At 36.1% G+C, this 18,938-nt stretch overlaps 1 protein-coding gene across 18 annotated transcripts in view; it reads left to right on the forward strand.

Moving 5' to 3' along the window:
- The window catches only part of LOC105475447 (RUN domain containing 3B), a 192,874-nt gene that overhangs the window by 122,378 nt on the left and 51,558 nt on the right, over nt 1–18,938 (forward strand). For all 18 annotated transcript variants that reach the window (XR_011622109.1, XR_011622110.1, XR_011622111.1 and 15 more), the window contains 2 exons: nt 1,479–1,647; nt 8,637–8,794. Coding sequence is in view for 10 of the 18 variants with exons in the window: in XM_011730680.2 (XP_011728982.2) it covers nt 1,479–1,647; nt 8,637–8,794 (327 nt within the window). In the remaining 8 variants the exon portion in view is untranslated. The remainder of the gene's footprint in view (nt 1–1,478; nt 1,648–8,636; nt 8,795–18,938) is intronic.

The raw sequence follows: 18,938 nt of genomic DNA on the forward strand, positions 1-18,938 counted from the left end.
AGGAGAGACAGGATCCGTCAGGTTTGGTGGGGACACAGGAGGAGTGGACAGAAGGGGTGGCGCCGACGAGGATGGAGACGATGACGAGTCAGAGTAAGGGGGAGGTTGAGCAGGGGACTGAAGGGGGGACAGGGAAAGAGTATTAGGGGGCTCAGAGAAAGAGGAGGAATCGTCCTTCTCCTTGCTTGAGGGAGTAGATTTCGCGAGCAAGACCTGGGCCAACGAACATCAGGCTCAGAGGTCTGGGCAGGAACACAAGTCCTAAAAGGCCTGACCATAGGGTACCTCGGACCATTTGCCTAGCCTCTTGCAAAACTTGGTCAGATGTGTGAGGATATTAAAGTCTAGAGTGCCTTCTGCAGGCCACTGAGACTGATTATCTAATTTATACTGCGGCCATGCCACTGTGCAGAAGAAAATAAGCCGCTTTCGTTTTAGGTCTTGGCTGAGACCTAAAGCCTGGAAATTAGCCAAGAGGCACCCCAGAGGGGATTTTGGGTCTGGTTTGGACTGGGCAGTCCCCATGATCCTGAGGCGGGCAGTCCGGAGGCAACGGGAGCATCCTCCCACTGCCACGCAGAGTGCAGGGTATGGCGGCTTCCAGAGAGGTTGGACGTCTCCTAGTCCCTGGTGCCGAGGTCACAAGTGACGAACGGGGGAGGCCCTGACATGGCCACATTTTCAGGCAGGGACTCCCGGAGCCTGCAGGACGGGGGAAAACTTACCCAGCAGTGATCGAATTGAGTCTCGGATTTGGTGAAACGGCTCCTGGCTCGGAGAGGAGGTCCTGGCTCTGGGAGAGGAGAGCCTGCCGGAACCGGCAGGGGTCTAGGGAGGGGTCTCCTCCCGGGTTTCAGCACCAGTGTAATGTAATGGGGAGCTGAGCAAGAAGACACAAGGCAGATGAGAACAGAGGTAGCCTTCATTGGGCTCGCGGGCGAGGTTCACCAGTCCTCTAGGAGGAGGGCCGAGGAAGTCGCACTTGGGGCGGGTATCGGGGGCTTTTTATAGGGCGAGGTAGGTGGGGTTTATAGGTTTCGGTTTTCCTGAGTTAAGTTTTGATTTCTGAGGAATGATGTGTCCAGGAGCTTGCACAGAGCAGGGGTTTTTTGGCGGGCGCGGGCTTTTTTCACACGCTGAGAGTCTTAGCAGGAAGTGAAGGGCGGGAAGTCCTAACAAAGGGCCTGCCATGTCAGGTGATACTGCCATGTTGGGTCTAGATTCCTGCCTAACATAAACCTCACTTGAACTTCTGTAGTATCTCCAGGGTTGGTTTCCAAGAGGGATTCAGCAGCCTATGCTAACTTGCCTTTTTTTTTTTTTTTTCCAGGAAGCTAAAATCTTTATAATATCATTATAATTCTGTATTTAGTACTGAATATTTTCAAATTTGTTCACCATAGCTTGCAAATATAAAAGTGTTTAAGAATCAAGTTGGAACATATTTTTAACTTTTTTAAAAATTTTGATGTTCCCAGTTCTGATAGTATCAGCAGTGATGAGGAGGAGCTAAGGACTTTGGGAAGCAGTGGTAGTGAAAGCAGTACTCCAGAGAATGTCGGACCTCCTTTCCTCATGGATGAGAACAGTTGGTTCAACAAGTGTAAGAGAGTTAAACAAAAGTATCAACTTACCCTGGAACAGAAGGTATTTTAAAATTATCAAAACACACTTAAGTTTATTCTTGTTATTGCCTTTGAACTGTGACTGCCGAAATAATTTTAACTGAATAAAATTATTTATCCATTGCTGCTTCTCTTCTGTTTTTGAATTGTCCTCCTTTTAATGAAAAATCAGGCAGTCATAGAAGATGCTTTTGTTTGTTGAACTTTTTCAAATTTTATGTTTTAACATAAAAACAAGCCATTATTTTAATAAGCAGTTTAATTTATGTATTTGAGATTTTAATTTCTATCATTAATTTTATAAAAGATTATTGGTTTGTGAAAATGCAGTGATTGCCTAAGCACGTACATCTGTTTTTTTGAAAATTAGATATTTTAGCAGCTCTTGTGTGTTAAGCACTGTAGTAGGCAAAGTGGAGTATATAACAGAAAGAAAACAAATTCTATTAAGGACTTTGTAACCATTACTTTCTTACTGTATTTTCTATTTTTCCCTTTTCTTCTTCTTTAATATCATTATTCATAGATGATATATATAAGGAAAGCCCAATGGAATTAGTGATAGAAATATTCAAAAAATTAAAAATGCAGTGGGGAAATTGTTATCATTTTACAAATATAAATAATTTTATCTATACAGATAGCTGTTGCTTAGAAAATACTTTTTAAATCCAAATTATATAGCTATAAACATTTGCATAATGCATACGAAGAAAACTTTTCATGTGCTATTAAAGGAGACTTGTGGTACCAGCAAGAATTCAGACTAAGATAATCTGAAAGTATCTTCATTGCAAAAATCTGAAAATGCTGAGTAGAATACAATTTTTTAAAAGATTTATTCAGAGCTACTCTCTCAAGAAAAGGAACTCACTAGGGATCAGAAACATAGACCTAACACAATAAGAACATGTGCATATATTGAGAGAACTGTAGGCCCCAGGGATGGGGGTGAAGGCATAATTCCTTAACCTAGAAACTTGCATTTTAACACCAACAAACAGCAGGCATAGGACCCTGTCATTCAGGTGGAAATTGAACCTAGAATGCAGGAATGAGATGCAAAATGGCAGAGTAAACAAATAAATTTGTAAAGAAACCTTGGTTACATGAAATAGCAAAAATAATGACCAATATGGGGTGACATTGGTATACTGAAATATGTTTAACTGGCTCTTTTAGAGGAGATGGAAACAGAAGCCCTCAATTGTAGTGTTTGCCAATTTTTCTGGGATAAATACTCCCATCATGGCCAATTTAAAGGTACCAATATGACATCACTGAATGTAAAATTGGGAAGAGATGCACAGTAGAACACCATTCCATAGTATTTCTACTAAGATAGATGAAGTAGATGTAAATGACTGTAAGAACATAGATAATAATAGTTAAAATATGGTGAAATAATTAGAAAGTGATGAATTTTGAGTAGTTATTACCTTTGTGTTTAATATAATTTACTTAGTTGTAAATGTATATAATTTAATTTTTAATAACAGCAATGTTTAACAACTGAGTTAAATTTCTGAAATTTAACAGTCAGTTCTTGAGAGCCTATACAAGCCAGCTACAGACCACCACTGGGAGTATAAAAGCACAGCAGAACTAAAATGCTGACTAAAAAACATCAGAAAGAGTGAGAGATGCACAGTAGAACACCATTCCATAGTATTTCTACTAAGATAGATGAAATAGATGTAAATGACCATAAGAACATAGATAATAATTAAAATATGGTGAAATAATTAGAACGTGATGAATTTTGAGTAGTCTTTTGAGCTAGTCTTTCGAGGTCTTTGTAATATAGTGAAGGAGGTTAGAGACATTTTTAAATGTGTGTGCCTGTTTCCAAAATTAACATTTAGAAGTTGCAATTAAGAGAATAGAAGTAGAATGTTTAATTTTCAAACTAGTAGAGGGAAAGAAAAGAAATAAGGAAAGATAGATCAGTATAATAGAAGGGAACACATTAGAAAAAATAAGGATAGTGAAAAGAGAACACAAAATGCAAATTACATATAACCAGAAGAGTCAACACCACCATAAAAGTAAATGGCAGAAACTTGCCAGTTAAGATAAATTCTTAGATTTATTGAAAAATAATTATAAAATTTAGCTCTATGCTATTGATAAGAGAGACACATAACATATAATGACATAAAAAGTTGAAACTAGGGGAATAAATATACTAGATAGATACTAACTAAAAGAATTCTATGTCAATATCATTAAACGTAGACATTAAGGCAGAAACATTTTTTTAAAAGGCAGTGTCTTTCTTTAGTCTTAATAATGCTTACTTTTTAAAGTAAGCATTCACCAAGAATATATATCAGTGCTGAACTTACATCTATTTAACAATATATCCATGAAAAATATGAAGCAAAAATTAATTAAATGTCCAGAATAAATTGGTAATTCCATAATTATAATGAGAAATTTTAATGTCTTTCAGAGTAATTTATAGATTGAATGGATGTAGTGAACTTCAGTAACACAATTAATAAACCTGATCTAAAATATATTAAATGTTAACAATTAGAATATATAACCTTTTCAAGCATATATGGAACAGCTATAGTGTTTTTTTGTTTTGTTTTGTTTTTTGTTTTTGTTTTTGAGATGGAGTCTCGCTTTGTCACCCAGGCTGGAGTGCAGTGGTACAATCTTGGCTCACTGAAACCTCCACCTCCTGGGTTCAAGTGATTCTCCTGCCTCAGCCTTCCGAGTACCAGGGACTACAGGCATGTGACACCATGCCTGGTTAATTTTTGTATTTTTAGTAGAGACGGGGTTTCATGACGTTGGCTAGGCTGGTCTCTAACTCCCGACCTCAAGTGATCTGCCCACTTCGGTCTCCCAAAGTGCTGGTATTACAACTATGAGCCACCGCACCTGGCCAATTTTTTATGGAGCACACTAGGTTACAAAACAAATGTCCACAAATACCAAAGAAATGATACAATATTATCATTTTAGTATAACTTTTATATTAATATAAGGTCATGTGAATAGTGCAGTAAAGTTAGATATCCATACAAAAAGTTTAGCACCACCCACATGCGACCCATGAAATTAAAGAAAAAATTGTCTAAATTATAGGTCAAAAAATTGAGGAAATAGAATACTTTAAAATGAATGAGAATGAAAATAATGCATACTAACCGTTGTAAGTTGCTACACAACTTGTATAGTACTTGTAGAAATACTTAGATATTTAGAAAAGAAACAATGAAAATTAAAGAGATAATTATCCAAGTAGTCGTCAAAGAGCAACCAAACCAGTTCAAAAAGAAGGAAAGTAATAAAATAACATATATTGGTGAAGTAAAAAACAAAGAAACATAATTAACAAAACCAAGAGATAATTATTTGCAAAAATTAATGAAATAGACATTCTAGCTAGAATAATTTTTTTAAAAAATTAAGGTACAGATAATCTTAAGAATGGAAGAATAGACAGCACAGCATAAATGTGGGAGAAACCCTCCCAATAATTATTAGAGAATATTTAAATAATTTTATGATAATACTTTGCAAAACAAAGAATTTTTATAAATACTACTTATCAAAACTGATAGATATATAGCCATTTAACAAATTGAATAAGTAGTTTAAAATCTATCCAGTCCCCCACCAAAAAAAAATATCATGTATTGTTTTGGTGAGTCTACCAAATACAGTCATGCACTACATAATAATGTTTTGGCCAACAATGGGTCATGTATATGAGGTGGTCCCATAAGATTATAATAAAGATGAAAAATTCCTATCACTTAGTGGTGTAGCCATGGTAATGTTGTAACACAATGCATTACTCATGTGTTTGTGGTGATGCTGGTGTAAATAAACCTATTTCCCTGCCAGTCATTAAAAACTAGCATATACAATTATGGACAGTACATAATACTTGATAATGATAATAAAGTACTGTTACTGGTTTACATATTTACTACACAATGCTTTTTAGTCATTATTTTTTAGTGTACTCCTTCTACTTAAAAAACAAAAGAATTAAATGTAAAACAGCTTCAGGCAGGTCTTTTAGGAGGTAGTCCAGCAGTAGGCATTGTGATCATGGGAGATGACAGCTCCGTGTATTAATGCTCCTGAAGTCTTTCCAGTCGGACAAGAGGCGTAAGTGGAAGACATTGATACGGATGATCCTGACCCTGTGTAGGCCTAGGCTAATGTGTGTGTTTGTGTCTTCATTTATAATGAAAAAGTTTAAAACATTAAAATTTTTTAAAATGTGTAAATAGAAAAAAAGCTTATAGAATCAGGATGTTAAAAAGAAAATATTGTTGTATAGCTGTACAATGTATGTTTTAAACTGTTATTACAGGCCGGGCGCGGTGGCTCAAGCCTGTAATCCCAGCACTTTGGGAAGCCGAGGCGGGTGGATCACGAGGTCAGGAGTTCGAGACCATCCTGGCTAACATGGTGAAACCCCGTCTCTACTAAAATTACAAAAAAATTAGCCGGGCGTGGTGGCGTGCGCCTGTAGTCCCAGCTACTTGGGAAGCTGAGGCAGGAGAATGGCGTGAACCCGGGAGGCGGAGCGGAGCTTGCAGTGAGCCGAGATTGTGCCACTGCACTCCAGCCTGGGCGACAGAGCGAGACTCCGTCTCAAAAAAAAAAAAAAAAAAAAAAACTTATTACAAAAAAAAGTTTGTAAAGTAAAAATGTTATAGTAAGCTAAGTTTAATTTTATTACTGAAGAAAGAAAACATAAAAATAAATTTAGTGTAGGCTAGGTGTACAGTGTTTATAAAGTCTGCAGTAGGGTACAGTAGTTGGAGGCCTTTACATTCGCTAACTACCCACTCACTGACTCACTTTGAGCAATTTCCAGTCCTGCAAGTTCCATTTCACAGTAATGGCCTACACAGTTGTGCCTTTTTTTAAAAAAAAAAAATTCTTTTATACCATATTTTTACTGTCCCTTTTCTATGTTTAGATATATAAATACTTGCTATTGTATTACAGTTGCCTACAGTACTCAGTATAGTAACATGCTGTGCAGGTTTGTAGCCTAGGAACAATAGGCTATACCATCTAGCCTAGGTGTGTAGAAGACTGTACCATCTAGGTTGGTGTAAGTACACTCTGTAATGTTCATAGAATGGCAAAATGGCCTAGCAACACATTTCTCAGAACATATCCCCATCATTAAGTGGCACACAACTGTATGAGTGATCCCTATTTTATATGGACTGTTCCTGAGAATAGAAAAAGAAGGAATAGTTTTCAATGAATTTAATGAATCCCAGTATAACTTTTATGCTAACATAAGATCATGTGAATATAGTATCAAGTGGGAATGTGATTAGTATAAAACCAGTAGTAAAAACGATTACTACAATGGCAATATCAATAACAGCTTCTAGTAAATGTGAAGATATACACGGCTTATATCCTAGGAATTCTCCTCCTAGATACATCTCCTCGAAACTCTTGGATGTGCATACCAGGAGACATAACAGAGTGTGTTCACAGCAATATTGTTTATATTAAGAAAAACCTAAAGTGATCCAAATGGTCGTTGAGAGAACAGTGACAGAAGAGTGAATAAACTGCAATATTCATACAATGGAATACTATACAGTTTTTAGAGCAAATGAACTATAGCTAGACTCATCAATATAGACAAAACATTTTCAAAAGGATATTGACAAAACGAAGCAAAACTAAACAACTTATTGTTTAAGATGACACATATTTGTAGTAAAACTGGAAAGAAAAGTAAAGAGATGATAAATACAAATCTAGGATATTGTTACCTTTGCAGAGGAGACAATCAAGGAAGGCATTATATTGGCTTTTAAAGTATTGGTGATTAATCTAGGTGGTGGATATGTGAGTATTCTTTAATTACTAATGTTTATGAATATATATTGTTTATATATATTCATAAGCTGTATATATGTGAAATATTCATTTATAAAAATTTAACTTCTGAGATTTTATTATAGAAGAACAAACATTTGAGAATTATCAGGAAAAAATATGAAAAATAAGCTCTTGAAGAATAGTATTAGCTACTCTTAACATGTATCATAAATCTAAAATAGGTGAAAGTTTATTAAAGACACATGAATAGGGTAACATGTAATAGAAGAATACTTTAAAAAGATTCTAATTAAAAATCCTTAGAGGAATTTGAAAGTACATTGCAACTAAAAAGAATAGAATGCCATGGGAAGAGAACAATCAGAAAACAGGAAAGAGCTTTTGAAAATTAAAAATATGATTTCCTGAATCAGAAATTTAGTACAAAGCGTTCGAAGATAAATTCAATAAGGTTTCCCAGAAAGCAGGACAGAAGGACAAAGAAAAAGTAAAGAGTAAAAGGTTAAGAGATCATTCCAAAAAGTCTTATATCTATTATGTTTACCAATAATAATAGCTAGTAATTATACATTGCATGCAGTATACTAGACACTGTTCCAAGCAATTTACCTGTATTGATTCATTTAATCCTGCCAACTAGGGTACTCTGATGGGTCCTCCTTTTTTAGATGGTGAAACTGTGGCACAGAGACACATAGCTGATAAGTGGTAAAACTGGAATATGACACTAGGCCGGCAGGCCTAACCAAAACATTATACTACCTCTCACTAACATATTAATGCTAAAATGTTAATGTCTATGTGTTTTTGAAAAATAATCACAAAGAGGCAACTTTCTAATTGGTTATTCTGTTTTTAGGTCTGTATTTTGAAGCTAGGAGTCATGCAGTTGTTTTGAAGCTCAGAATTACAATGTTTTAACTAAGTTTTGCATCAAATTAGTTTCTCAAACTTCAGAGAAGAGTTTTAAATAATGGAGAATATATGTTAAATTTTTATATTCAATTAAAACAAATTTTTTACTAATTTATCAGTAATGCTTTGAAATTGTTTCATTACAATATAAATAGGAATAACATTTAAGCTACTCAGCATTTATCTTCAGGATATGTATTAGAATTTTGCAGTTGCTATATCTTGATGATACTGAATTTCCAGGGTTACCTTGAAGAACTCTTACGACTTCGAGAGAACCAACTATCTGAATCTGTCTCCCAGAATAAAATACTACTTCAAAGGATTGAAGATTCTGATCTGGCCCATAAACTGGAGAAGGAACAATTAGAATATATAATTGTGGAGCTTCAAGATCAGCTGTAAGTACAAGCTTTTAGAAAAATGTTGGTAGTATGTAAACATTAAGACAAAATGTCGTGTTTTAATATAGGAGGCAAATTCCAGTAAATCTGATTGCTTGTTAATTCTTTTTCACCTACACATTTTTTGAAAGTTTACTTTTGTTTTTGTTATTACAAAAGTAATCCATGTTAATTTCAGAAACTTAAAAAAATACAAGAGGCCGGGTGCAGTGGCTCATATCTGTAATCCCCCGCACTGGGGAGGCTGAGTTGGGCAGATTGCTTGAGCCCAGGAGTTAGAGACCAGCCTGGGCAATGTGGCAAAACCCCATCTCTACTAAAAATATAAAACATTAGCTAGGCATGGTGGCATATGTCTGATTGAGCCATAGCATTCCATTCTGGGTGACAGAGCAAGACTCTGTCAAAAAAAAAAAAAGAAAGAAAGAAAGAATAAGAATAAGAAAATACAAGAAGAGAGTAAAAATTACCTTCAGTTGTGTTACCCAGCATAAACTGGTTATAACTCGGTGTATATTATTCCAAATGCATATGTATAATTCTTAAAGTAGTTATTGATTGACTGATTATAAATAGATGGTATTTAGACTAGTGCTACTCAAACTATAGTGCTGGTACATTAACTGTTACTAGGTTGTGCCAGAATGTCACTAAGCAGAGTTTAGGATAGCTGAGTTATTTTTTAATAGCAAGACTCTTTTTGATGAAGAAAGCAGTATATGGAGCTACTTTCTGGTACAAGACTCTTGTCACTGTTCAAAGCACTTGTACTAATCATATTTTGTCGGGCTTGCTTTGTTCAATTGTTTATTGTGAAAATTTTCACATATTAATATATAATCTTAAAAAATAATTTAAATTTTTTTATTTTGAAGTAATTTCAATTTTTCAGAAAAGTTATAAGGATAGTACAAAGAATTCCCATATGACCTTTCCTAGATTCATTATTTTCAACATTTTGCCACATTTGTCTTATAATTCTGTTCCTTTCCCTAAACACATATACATTTTTTAACCACTTGAGAGGTTGCATACATTATGGTCCTTCATTCCTTACTGCTTCAGTGTCATTCTTAAGAACTAAAATATTCCCTTATATGATCATAGTTCAGTTGTCAATTAAAGATATTTAAATTGATGTACTTTCACCTATAATTCATTTTCTAGTTTCGTCAAATGTCTAAATAATGTCCCTTACTACAAATTTTATTTCTTTGGTACTGGGTCCAATTCAGGATTGTGTTTGCATGACTTAAGTTTAAAGTCAGCCACTTTAAACTTAAAACAGTTTTCAGTCTTTTTCTTGCATGAGATTGATATTTCTAAAGAAAACTAGCTAGAATTCTTATAGAATGCCCCTTAATTTGTGTTTGTTTACTTTTTCCTTATGATTAGAATAAGCTTGTCCATTATTGGCTGGATTACAAAATAAGTAGTTATGTTCTATTGGGGATATGAACACCCAGAGGCACATAGTCTGTTGGACCTTTATTAATGATATTAATATTAATCATTTGGTTAAGATGTTTTTCTCTTCTGTATAGTTACTGCTGTTCCTTCTGTTCCTTATAAATTAATTAATGCATAATTTATAAGTAGATACTTTAAAAATTTCAACTTTTATTTTGGATTCAGGAGGTATATTTGCAGGTTTGTTACATGGGTATGTTACATGATGCTGAGATTTGGGGTATGATTGATCCTGTCACCCAGGTAGTCAGCATGTACCCAATAGGTAGTTTTTCAACCCTTACCCCCGACCCTTCCTCTCCCTTCTCGTAGTCCCCTGTGTCTAATAATGCCATCTTTATGGCCATGTGTGCTGAATATTTAACTACCAGCTATAAGTGAGAACATGAGGTATTTGGTTTTCTGTTTCTGCATTAAATCACTTAGGATAATGACCTCTAGCTGTATCCATGTTGCTGCAAAGGACATGATTTCATTCTTTTTTATGGCTGCATAGTAGTCCATGGTGTTGATGTACCATATTTTCTTTATCCAATCCACTGTGAATGGGCTCCTCAGTTGATTCTATGACTCTGCTATTGTCAGTAGTGCTGTGATTAACATAGGAGTGCATGTCTTTTTGGCAGAACAATTTATTTTCTTTTGGATATATACCTAGTAATGGTATTGCTGGGTTGAATGGTAATTCTGTTTTAAGTTCTTTGAGAAATCCCCAAACTGCTTTCCACAGTGGCTGAACTAATTCATTCCCATCAATAGAGTGTAACCATTCCCTTTTCTCCATAACCTTATCAGCATCTCTTGTTTTTCAACTTTTTAGTAATAGCCCTCTGACTAGTGTCAGAATGGTTTTGATTTCCATTTCTTTGATGATTATTGTATTAAGCATTTTTTTTTCACATTTGTTGGCTGCTTGTATGTCTTCTTTTAAGTATCTGTTCATGTCTTTTGCCCAATTTTTACTGGGGTTGTTTGTTTTTTTCTTGTTGATTTAAGTTCCTTACAGGTTCGAGATGTTAGACATTTGTTGGATGCATAGTTCGTATTTTCTCCCATTCTGTAGGTTGTCTGTTTACTCTGTTGATAGTTTCTTTTGCTGTGTAGAAGCTCTTTGGTTTAATTAGGTCCCAGTTGTCAATTTTTGTTTTTGTTGTAATTGCTTTCGAGGACTGAGTCATAAATTATTTTCCATATGTTACATTATTCTGTATATGGCTACCCAGCTATCACAGCACCACTTATTGAATAGGGAGTCCTTTCTCCATTGCTTATTTTTGTCAACTTTGTCAAAGATAAGATGGATTGTGGGTATGTAGCTATATTTCTAGGTTCTCTGTTCTGTTCCATTGGACTTTGTGTCTATTTGTGTAACAGTACCATTCTGTTTTGGTTACTGTAGCCATCCTTGTAATATAGTTTAAAGTTGGATAACATGATGCCTCCAGCTTTGTTGTTGTTTTTTTTTTTTATTAGGATTGATTTGGCTATTTTTGTTCCATATGAATTTTAGGATTTCTTTTCTAATTCTCTGAAAAATGATGCTGGTATTTTAATAGGTATTGCATTCAATCATGCAATTTGTTCTGTAGGTTGCTTTGGGCAGTGTATGGTCATTTTCACAGTATTGATTCTTCCAATTCATGAGCATGGAATGTTTTTCCATTTGTTTATGTCATTGCTTTCAGCAATGTTTTATAGTTCTCCTTGTAGAGATCTTTCACCTAATTGCTTAGATATATTCCCAGGTATTTTGTGCATGTGTGGCTATTATAAATGGGATTGTGTTTTTGAGGTGACTCTCAGCTTGACCATTATTGGTGTATAGAAGTACAACTGATTTTTATACATTGATTTTATACCCTGAAACTTTACTGAAGTTGTTCTTCAGTTCTAGGAGCCTGTTGGTGGTCGTCAAGATTTTCTGGGTATATAATTATATCATCAGGAGGTTATCAAGGTTTTCTAGGCATATAATTATATCATTAGGAAAGAGAGACAATATGACTTCTCCTTTACCAATTTGGATGCTTTTTATTTCTTTTTCCTATTGCTCTGGCTAGGACTTCTAGTACTATGTTGAATAGGAGTGGCCAGAGTGTGTGTCCTTGTCTTGTTCCACCTCCCAAGGAGAATGTCTCCAGCTTTTACCTGTTCAGTGTGATGTTGGCTGTAGGTCTGTCTTAGATAGCTCTTATTATTTTAAGATACATTCCCTCAATACCTAGTTTTTTGAGGGTTTTTATCATGAAGGGATGTTGGATTTTATTGAAAGCACTTTCTATGTCTATTGATATGATCATATGGTTTTTGTTTTTCATTTCGTTTATGTGGTAAATCACATTTATTGATTTGCTTATTTTAGCCATCCTTGCATCCTAGGAATAAAGCCTACTTGATCGTAGTTAACTAACTTTTAGAGGTGCTGCTAGATTTAGTTTGGTAGTATTTTATCGAGTATCTTTGCCTCTGTGTTCATTAGGGATACTGGCCTAAAGTTTTCCCTTTTTGTTGTGTCTTTCATTTTGGTATCAAGATGATGCTGGCTTCCTAGAATGTGTTACAGAAGAGTCCATCCTTCTTGATATTTTGGAGTAGTTTCAGTAGGATTGACACCAGCTCTTCTTTGTACATCTGGTAGAATACAACTGTGAATATATCTGGTCCAGGACTTTTCTTAGTTGGTAGGTTTCTTATAACTGTTTCAGAGTTTATTGCTCTGATTAGGTTCTCAATTTCTTCCTGGTTTAATCTTGGGAGGTTGTGTGTTTTCGGCAATTTATCAATTTCCTTTCGATTTTCTAGTTTGTGTGCATAAAACTGTTCGTAATAGTCTCTGAAGATATTTTGTATTTCTGTAGGATTAGTTGTAATGTCAGCTCTGTCATTTCTCATTGTGCTTATTTGGATCTTCTTTCTTTTTTTCTTTGCTAATAGCTAACAGTCTATCAATCCTGTTTATCCTTTCAAAGAAATGATGTTTGGTTTTATTGATCCTTTGAATAGGTTTTTGTGTCTCAGTCTTGTTCAATTCTGCTCTGATTTCAGTTATTTGTTTTCTTCTTCTAGCTCTGGGGTTAATTTATTTTTGTTCTTTTAGTTCCTCTAGGTACGATGTTAGAGTGTTGATTTAATATCTTTCTAACTTCTTGATGTAGACATTTACTGGTAAAAACTTTTAACACTGTTTTTGCTGCATCCCAGAGATTTTGGTATGTTGTATCTCTTTTTCATTTATTTTAAAGAATTTTTAAATTTCTGTCTTAACTTCATTGTTTACCCAAAAGTTATTCAGGTGTAAGTTTGTTTGATGCCAATGTGATTGTGTGATTTTGAGAGATTTTCTTGCTATTCACTTCAATTTTTCTTCCACTGTGGTCCACATATATGCTTGGTATGATTTCAGGTTTTTAAAATTTTATTTGGACTTGCTTTATGGCCAAGCATGTGGTCAAACGTAGAATATGTTCAGTGTGCAGATGAAAATAAAGTGTATTTTGTGGTTGATGGGTGGAGTATTCTTTAGATGTCAAATTGGACAAGTCAAATTTACATCCAGAGTTTGTTAGTTTTCTGTGTTAATGATCTGTCTAATGCTGTCAATGGGGTGTTGAAGTCCACTACTATTATTGTGTAACTAAGTCTTTTGTAGGTCTAGAAGTACTTGCTTTATGAATCTAGGTGCTCCAATGTCTGTGTGTGTGTGTGTGTGTGTGTGTGTGCGCGCGCGCAAGCACGCGCGTGTGCATGCGTGTGTGTGTGTGACAGTTAAGTCTTTTCGTTGTATTGAACTCTTTATCGTTATGTAATGACCATAATGACCTTCTTTGTCCTTTTTTAATGTTGTTTCTTTAAAGTATGTTTTATCCGATATAAGAATAGGACCCCCTGCTCTTTTTTGTTTTTAGTTTGCATGGCAGATCTTTCTTCATGTCTTTACTTTGAGCCTGTGGGTTTCATTATATGTGAGATGGTTCTCTTGAAGATAGCAGATGGTGATTGGGTCTTGTTCTATTAGCCACTGTGCCTTTCTGTGTTTTTTAAGTGGGGCATTTAGACCATTAACATTCATGGTTAATATTGCTATGTGATGTTTTGATCCTATCCTGGTGCTGTTAGCTAGTTGCTTTGTAGTCTTGATTGTGTAGTCTCAATAGGGTCTGCAGGCTGTGTATTTAAGTGTGTTTTTGTGGTAATACAGATTGTTATTTCATTTCTGTGTCTACAACTCCCTCAAGTATCTCTTGCAAGGCTGGTCTATTGGTAATGAATTCTCATAGTGATTGCTTGTCTGGAAAATATTATACATTTCCTTTTCTTATGAAGCTTAGTTTGGTGGGATATTAAATTCTTGACTAGTATTTCTTTTCTTTAATAATGCTGAAAATATGTTCCCAGTCTCCTCTAGCCTGTATAGCTTCTGTTGGGAAGTCTACTGTTAGCCTGATAGGATCCCCTTTGTAAGTGATCTGACCCTTTTCTGTAGCTGCCTTTGAGATTTTTTCTTTCATATTGACCTGGAAAGTCTGAAGATTCTGTGTCTTCGGGGTGGTCATCTTGTATAGTATCTCATAAGGGTTCTATGAATTTTTTTTGAATTTATATGCCAACCTATCTAGTGAGATTGGGGAAATTTTTCAGTTCCAGAAGTTCACTTTAGTTCTTTCTTAAAATGACTATGTTGTCATTCAACTCTTAGATCTTTTCACTGGCTTCCTTGAAATGGATTTCAACTTTCTTTTCAATCTTGTTAAGTTTCCTTGCCATCTAGATTTTGAATTCTATGTCTGTCATGTCTGATACTTCAATCTGATTAGGATTCATTGCTGGGGAGCTAGTGTGATCCTTTAGAGGTAAGGAAATGCTCTTTTTGAATTGCTGGAGTTCTTGTGCTGATTTCATCTCAGCTGAGGGGGCTAGTGTTTCTTTTTCTTTTATAAACTGCTCACATTTGGATGGGGCTTGTTTTCATTTTCTTTTTTTTTTTTTTTATCCCTTGAGGGTTCAACTGTTGTGTATAGTTGGTTGGCTTTGTTTTTGGGTCTTTTCAGAGGGCCAAGGTTCTGTATGGGTTCCTTAGTTTGGGCTGGTTTCCTCATTGGGTTTCACAGGCATTGTGTGCTAAAGGAATTTATTTTTGTTTGGTGGTGTAATTCAGGCTGTGATGCAGTAGATGGCATTTAAGAGTAAGGGCTGGCAGATATGCTTACTCAGCTATAAGCCTCCTTTGTATTTGAGTGCCTTCCTAGCAGTGCTTTGGGGAGGGGGAGATGTGGTGGTAGGGGAGATGCGGTTAGGGGAGATGTGGTAGGGGGAAAATGTTGTTGCAGGGTAGAAGATTACCCTCTCACTAAGCCTGTTTCTAGGTATTGGGGGAACCCCTCCAATCATGGATGTCTTGCCTATGCTTCCTTAGCCCTAAGGGGCACCCTGGTTGGCTGCACACCCCCTCCCTTAGGGACAGCTCAAGCTGAAGCTTAGATCACCAAAGACTCACAACTCCCTGGGGACCCACTGGTCCTCTGAGCTTGGCAGAGCCAGAATAGGTTGTGGGATATGTCTTTTGGTGGTCTGATGATGAACCGGATCAAGGGCAGAGGATCCCCAGGCAGGGTGTTGGTGCCACAGATACATAGCTCGTGTGGTGCCTGCAACCCAGGGTTTTTAGCCTGGCAGATGGCTGTGGGATCCCCCAAGCAGATCTCCCTCCAGTGTCTGCCCCAGGAACAGACCTAACCAGCTAGATTTGTCCCAAGCTTTCTGTACTGAAATTGCTGGGCTGTCCCAGGTGTTCCAGGCCATGGGGCTCCCTCAAGTAGAAGGTGCGACTGGCCAACAGACTGAACCCTTCCCAGCCTGGTCTTGGGGAAGGAAGGATGCCCAGCTCCCTTGGCGGCACATGAACTCACGCCTCCCTGTTTCTGTTCTGAGTGGGGGCTCCCTCCTCACCAGAGCTCTAACCACAGATCTCGGTTCTGAAACCCTGGGCAGTGTACTCCAACCCTGGGAGGTTGGGACTGGGCCTGCAGCTTTGTCCTCTGGCCCATGGGGTTGAACAGCAGCTGTGCTGGGGGAGCTAAACTGCTCCCAGGTCACTGGCAAAACACTCAGGTGGAGCAGTGGAGGCTGTGCTCTGTGCACCCTCTTACAGGAATGGGGAGGCAGGTGGCTTTGAGAGGAGCTGGAAGACAAGGGGACATGTGGATCAGGCTTGAGAAAGGGAGCCCTACTTTCTCCTCTGGCTCTGCAGTCAGTAGGGGCTACAGTTACTCAGAGCAAGATGGAGAGACTTGGGGGATGGAAACCTATGGTTGCATTTTGCTGTAGCTGTCTCATGTTCCACCAACCCTTCTGAGCTCTGCACAGGTTTGAGCTCTGCCTTTGCATACTCTGTGGGCAATTCCTTTGCCAATTCAAATGTCTGTGTGGGTTGTGGGATCCTAACTATAAAAGTATAAAACTATAAAACTTTTATAGTTAGGATCCCAGAGGTGTGGTGTTCTGTAGTTCCTTCACTCTCCCCTTACTTTGGCTCTGTTCAGGACCAAGAGCCGGTCCTTGTGTTAAGAGATTCTATGCAGGCTTTCCAGCTTCCTCTTCAACCTTGGTGTCTGCATCACGTCTCTCTCAGCTTTCAGTGTTTTCTCTCAAACAATCTGTTTGAAATGTGATGGTTTACTTGATATTTTGGTTTCTCTTGAAGGGAGATGTGTTTCCTGGCTATATCTAATTGGCCATCTTGTCCCCTCCCTCCTAAAAACTTTCCTAGAATTGGACTCTGCAGACACTGGCCCAGTGGCAGCCCAGCTCCACTTCCTCCTTCCAGTGTTATTTTGTAATGAGATACTTTGAGACTAAGTAGATATAAAATATGATTTTTTTTAAGTTAGAAAGTTTTATTAAGGAACAAAAAAGTTTAATATTTTTTAGGAATTTGTATCTTGATGAAAATAATTATGTCAAGAAAAGAATTATGTTTACATATTTTTCTTCTTTTTTATGGTATTTTAAAGAGAGTTTGTCCTATGGGGCATCACTGGGTAGGGAAGAGGTTAAGACCTTTCTTAACCCCTTGCTTCCATTAGCAGGGAGAAAAATATCAAGAGCCAAACAGTAGAGATTTCTGGTTATTAAAAACCAGATTTCTGGTTATCTAAAATCATAATTTTACAATTAAAATATTAAGAAGATAGTTTCATTTTTCTTTTGCAAGCAATACTGGTAGTTTAAATGCTTTTAACGTAAAAATAATTATGAAATCACTTTGTTTTTTCAAGAAATATTTTCATTTGAAGAATTAAATTTATATGGATCACATTTATCTTACTTTGGATAATTGAAAGGAAACAAAGACTTTCAAACTTTTAAGTTTGGGAAATTAATCTACCTGAGCTATGATTTTGTCATATTTCTGGATATAAGAGTGCCATTGATCCTCTTGATTTTTGCAAAGGAAGCTTTCAATTGTCTTTAATACCCTTAATTTTAATTAAATATTACTAGAGCAACAAAAAAAATTATGGCCACTGATCAGAATTAGACTATTTTCTTGAGTTTAGAGGTTAAAGATCTACTTTCATATAGTATGGCTTCAATTTCTAGACAGGCATAAGGCGTAAATTGGTGTCTTAAAAGATTCTTTTGTACAAAAACCACTTTCAAGGATACTGAACAGGAGCATAAGATACATTTCTTTGTGAATGTCCACAATTCACTACTTTATCAGAATCAGCTTTAAGAAATGCAGAACGGTGTGGATATTTTTGCAGCTATAGTGAAAGAGTGAACATGTTTTGTCCTTATCTTGCTGAGATTTTTTTAAAAAATCAACTGTCAAGAAGGCCTACAATCAAAGTTGGTCATTGAAATTTCCTTTGTTAGTCCTGAGAAGATAAAAGTAGCCCTGAGAAAATTAAAATTATAAAGGAAAAGGCCAGAGAAGGAATACTGACAGGTAGAATGTGAGGCATGTAATATTTGCTTCTACATTGTGTTTTTTTTTTTTCCTGGGCAATTTAAATCCTGAGTCACTTGTTTTTATGAATTTCTTGATGATTAGATGTATTTTGAATTACTGTTAAAGTGCTTTTTTATTGCATCTTTGAATACTCATAAAATCTATACATTTTGTAGTTTGGGCAACAGAGTACAAGTTAGTATGGAGTATTATAGGAGCATTCTAAAGCTCTCTTGAATATCAGAGAGATTTCTACACTGTCCAGTTGTGAGCTCTTAATGTTTTGGAGCCTCTGTTTCTTCATCTGTATAACAGAGATAACATACTTACTTTGTGAATTATTATGAGTATTAAATGGTATTAGGTCTATTAAAAAAAAAGGCACTCAAAGAAGGTTTATTCCTCTGCTTTTATTTATGGAAACCTTAAAATCTCCTTCATAAATTCACTCAGGGAGATAAGTAGAAAATTAAAACCTTATGTCAAAATGCTAAGGATCAAACAATGAATTTTGACTCTTATCATATTGTCCCCAAGTTCCAAGAAACTCACTTTGGAGTTCTGATTTCCAAATGGCAACGGGATTAATCTTTAAAATAATGGTATAGATTTGTATGTACCATGCATGTGAGTAAGACATATTTGTTTACTTCTTAACAGATATCACTTGTAACTGTAATTCTTTTTGTCAGTCATATGTTTGCTGGAATATTAATT

The sequence above is a fragment of the Macaca nemestrina genome, chromosome 4 (assembly GCF_043159975.1).
Source record: "Macaca nemestrina isolate mMacNem1 chromosome 4, mMacNem.hap1, whole genome shotgun sequence".
NCBI lineage: Eukaryota > Metazoa > Chordata > Mammalia > Primates > Cercopithecidae > Macaca > Macaca nemestrina.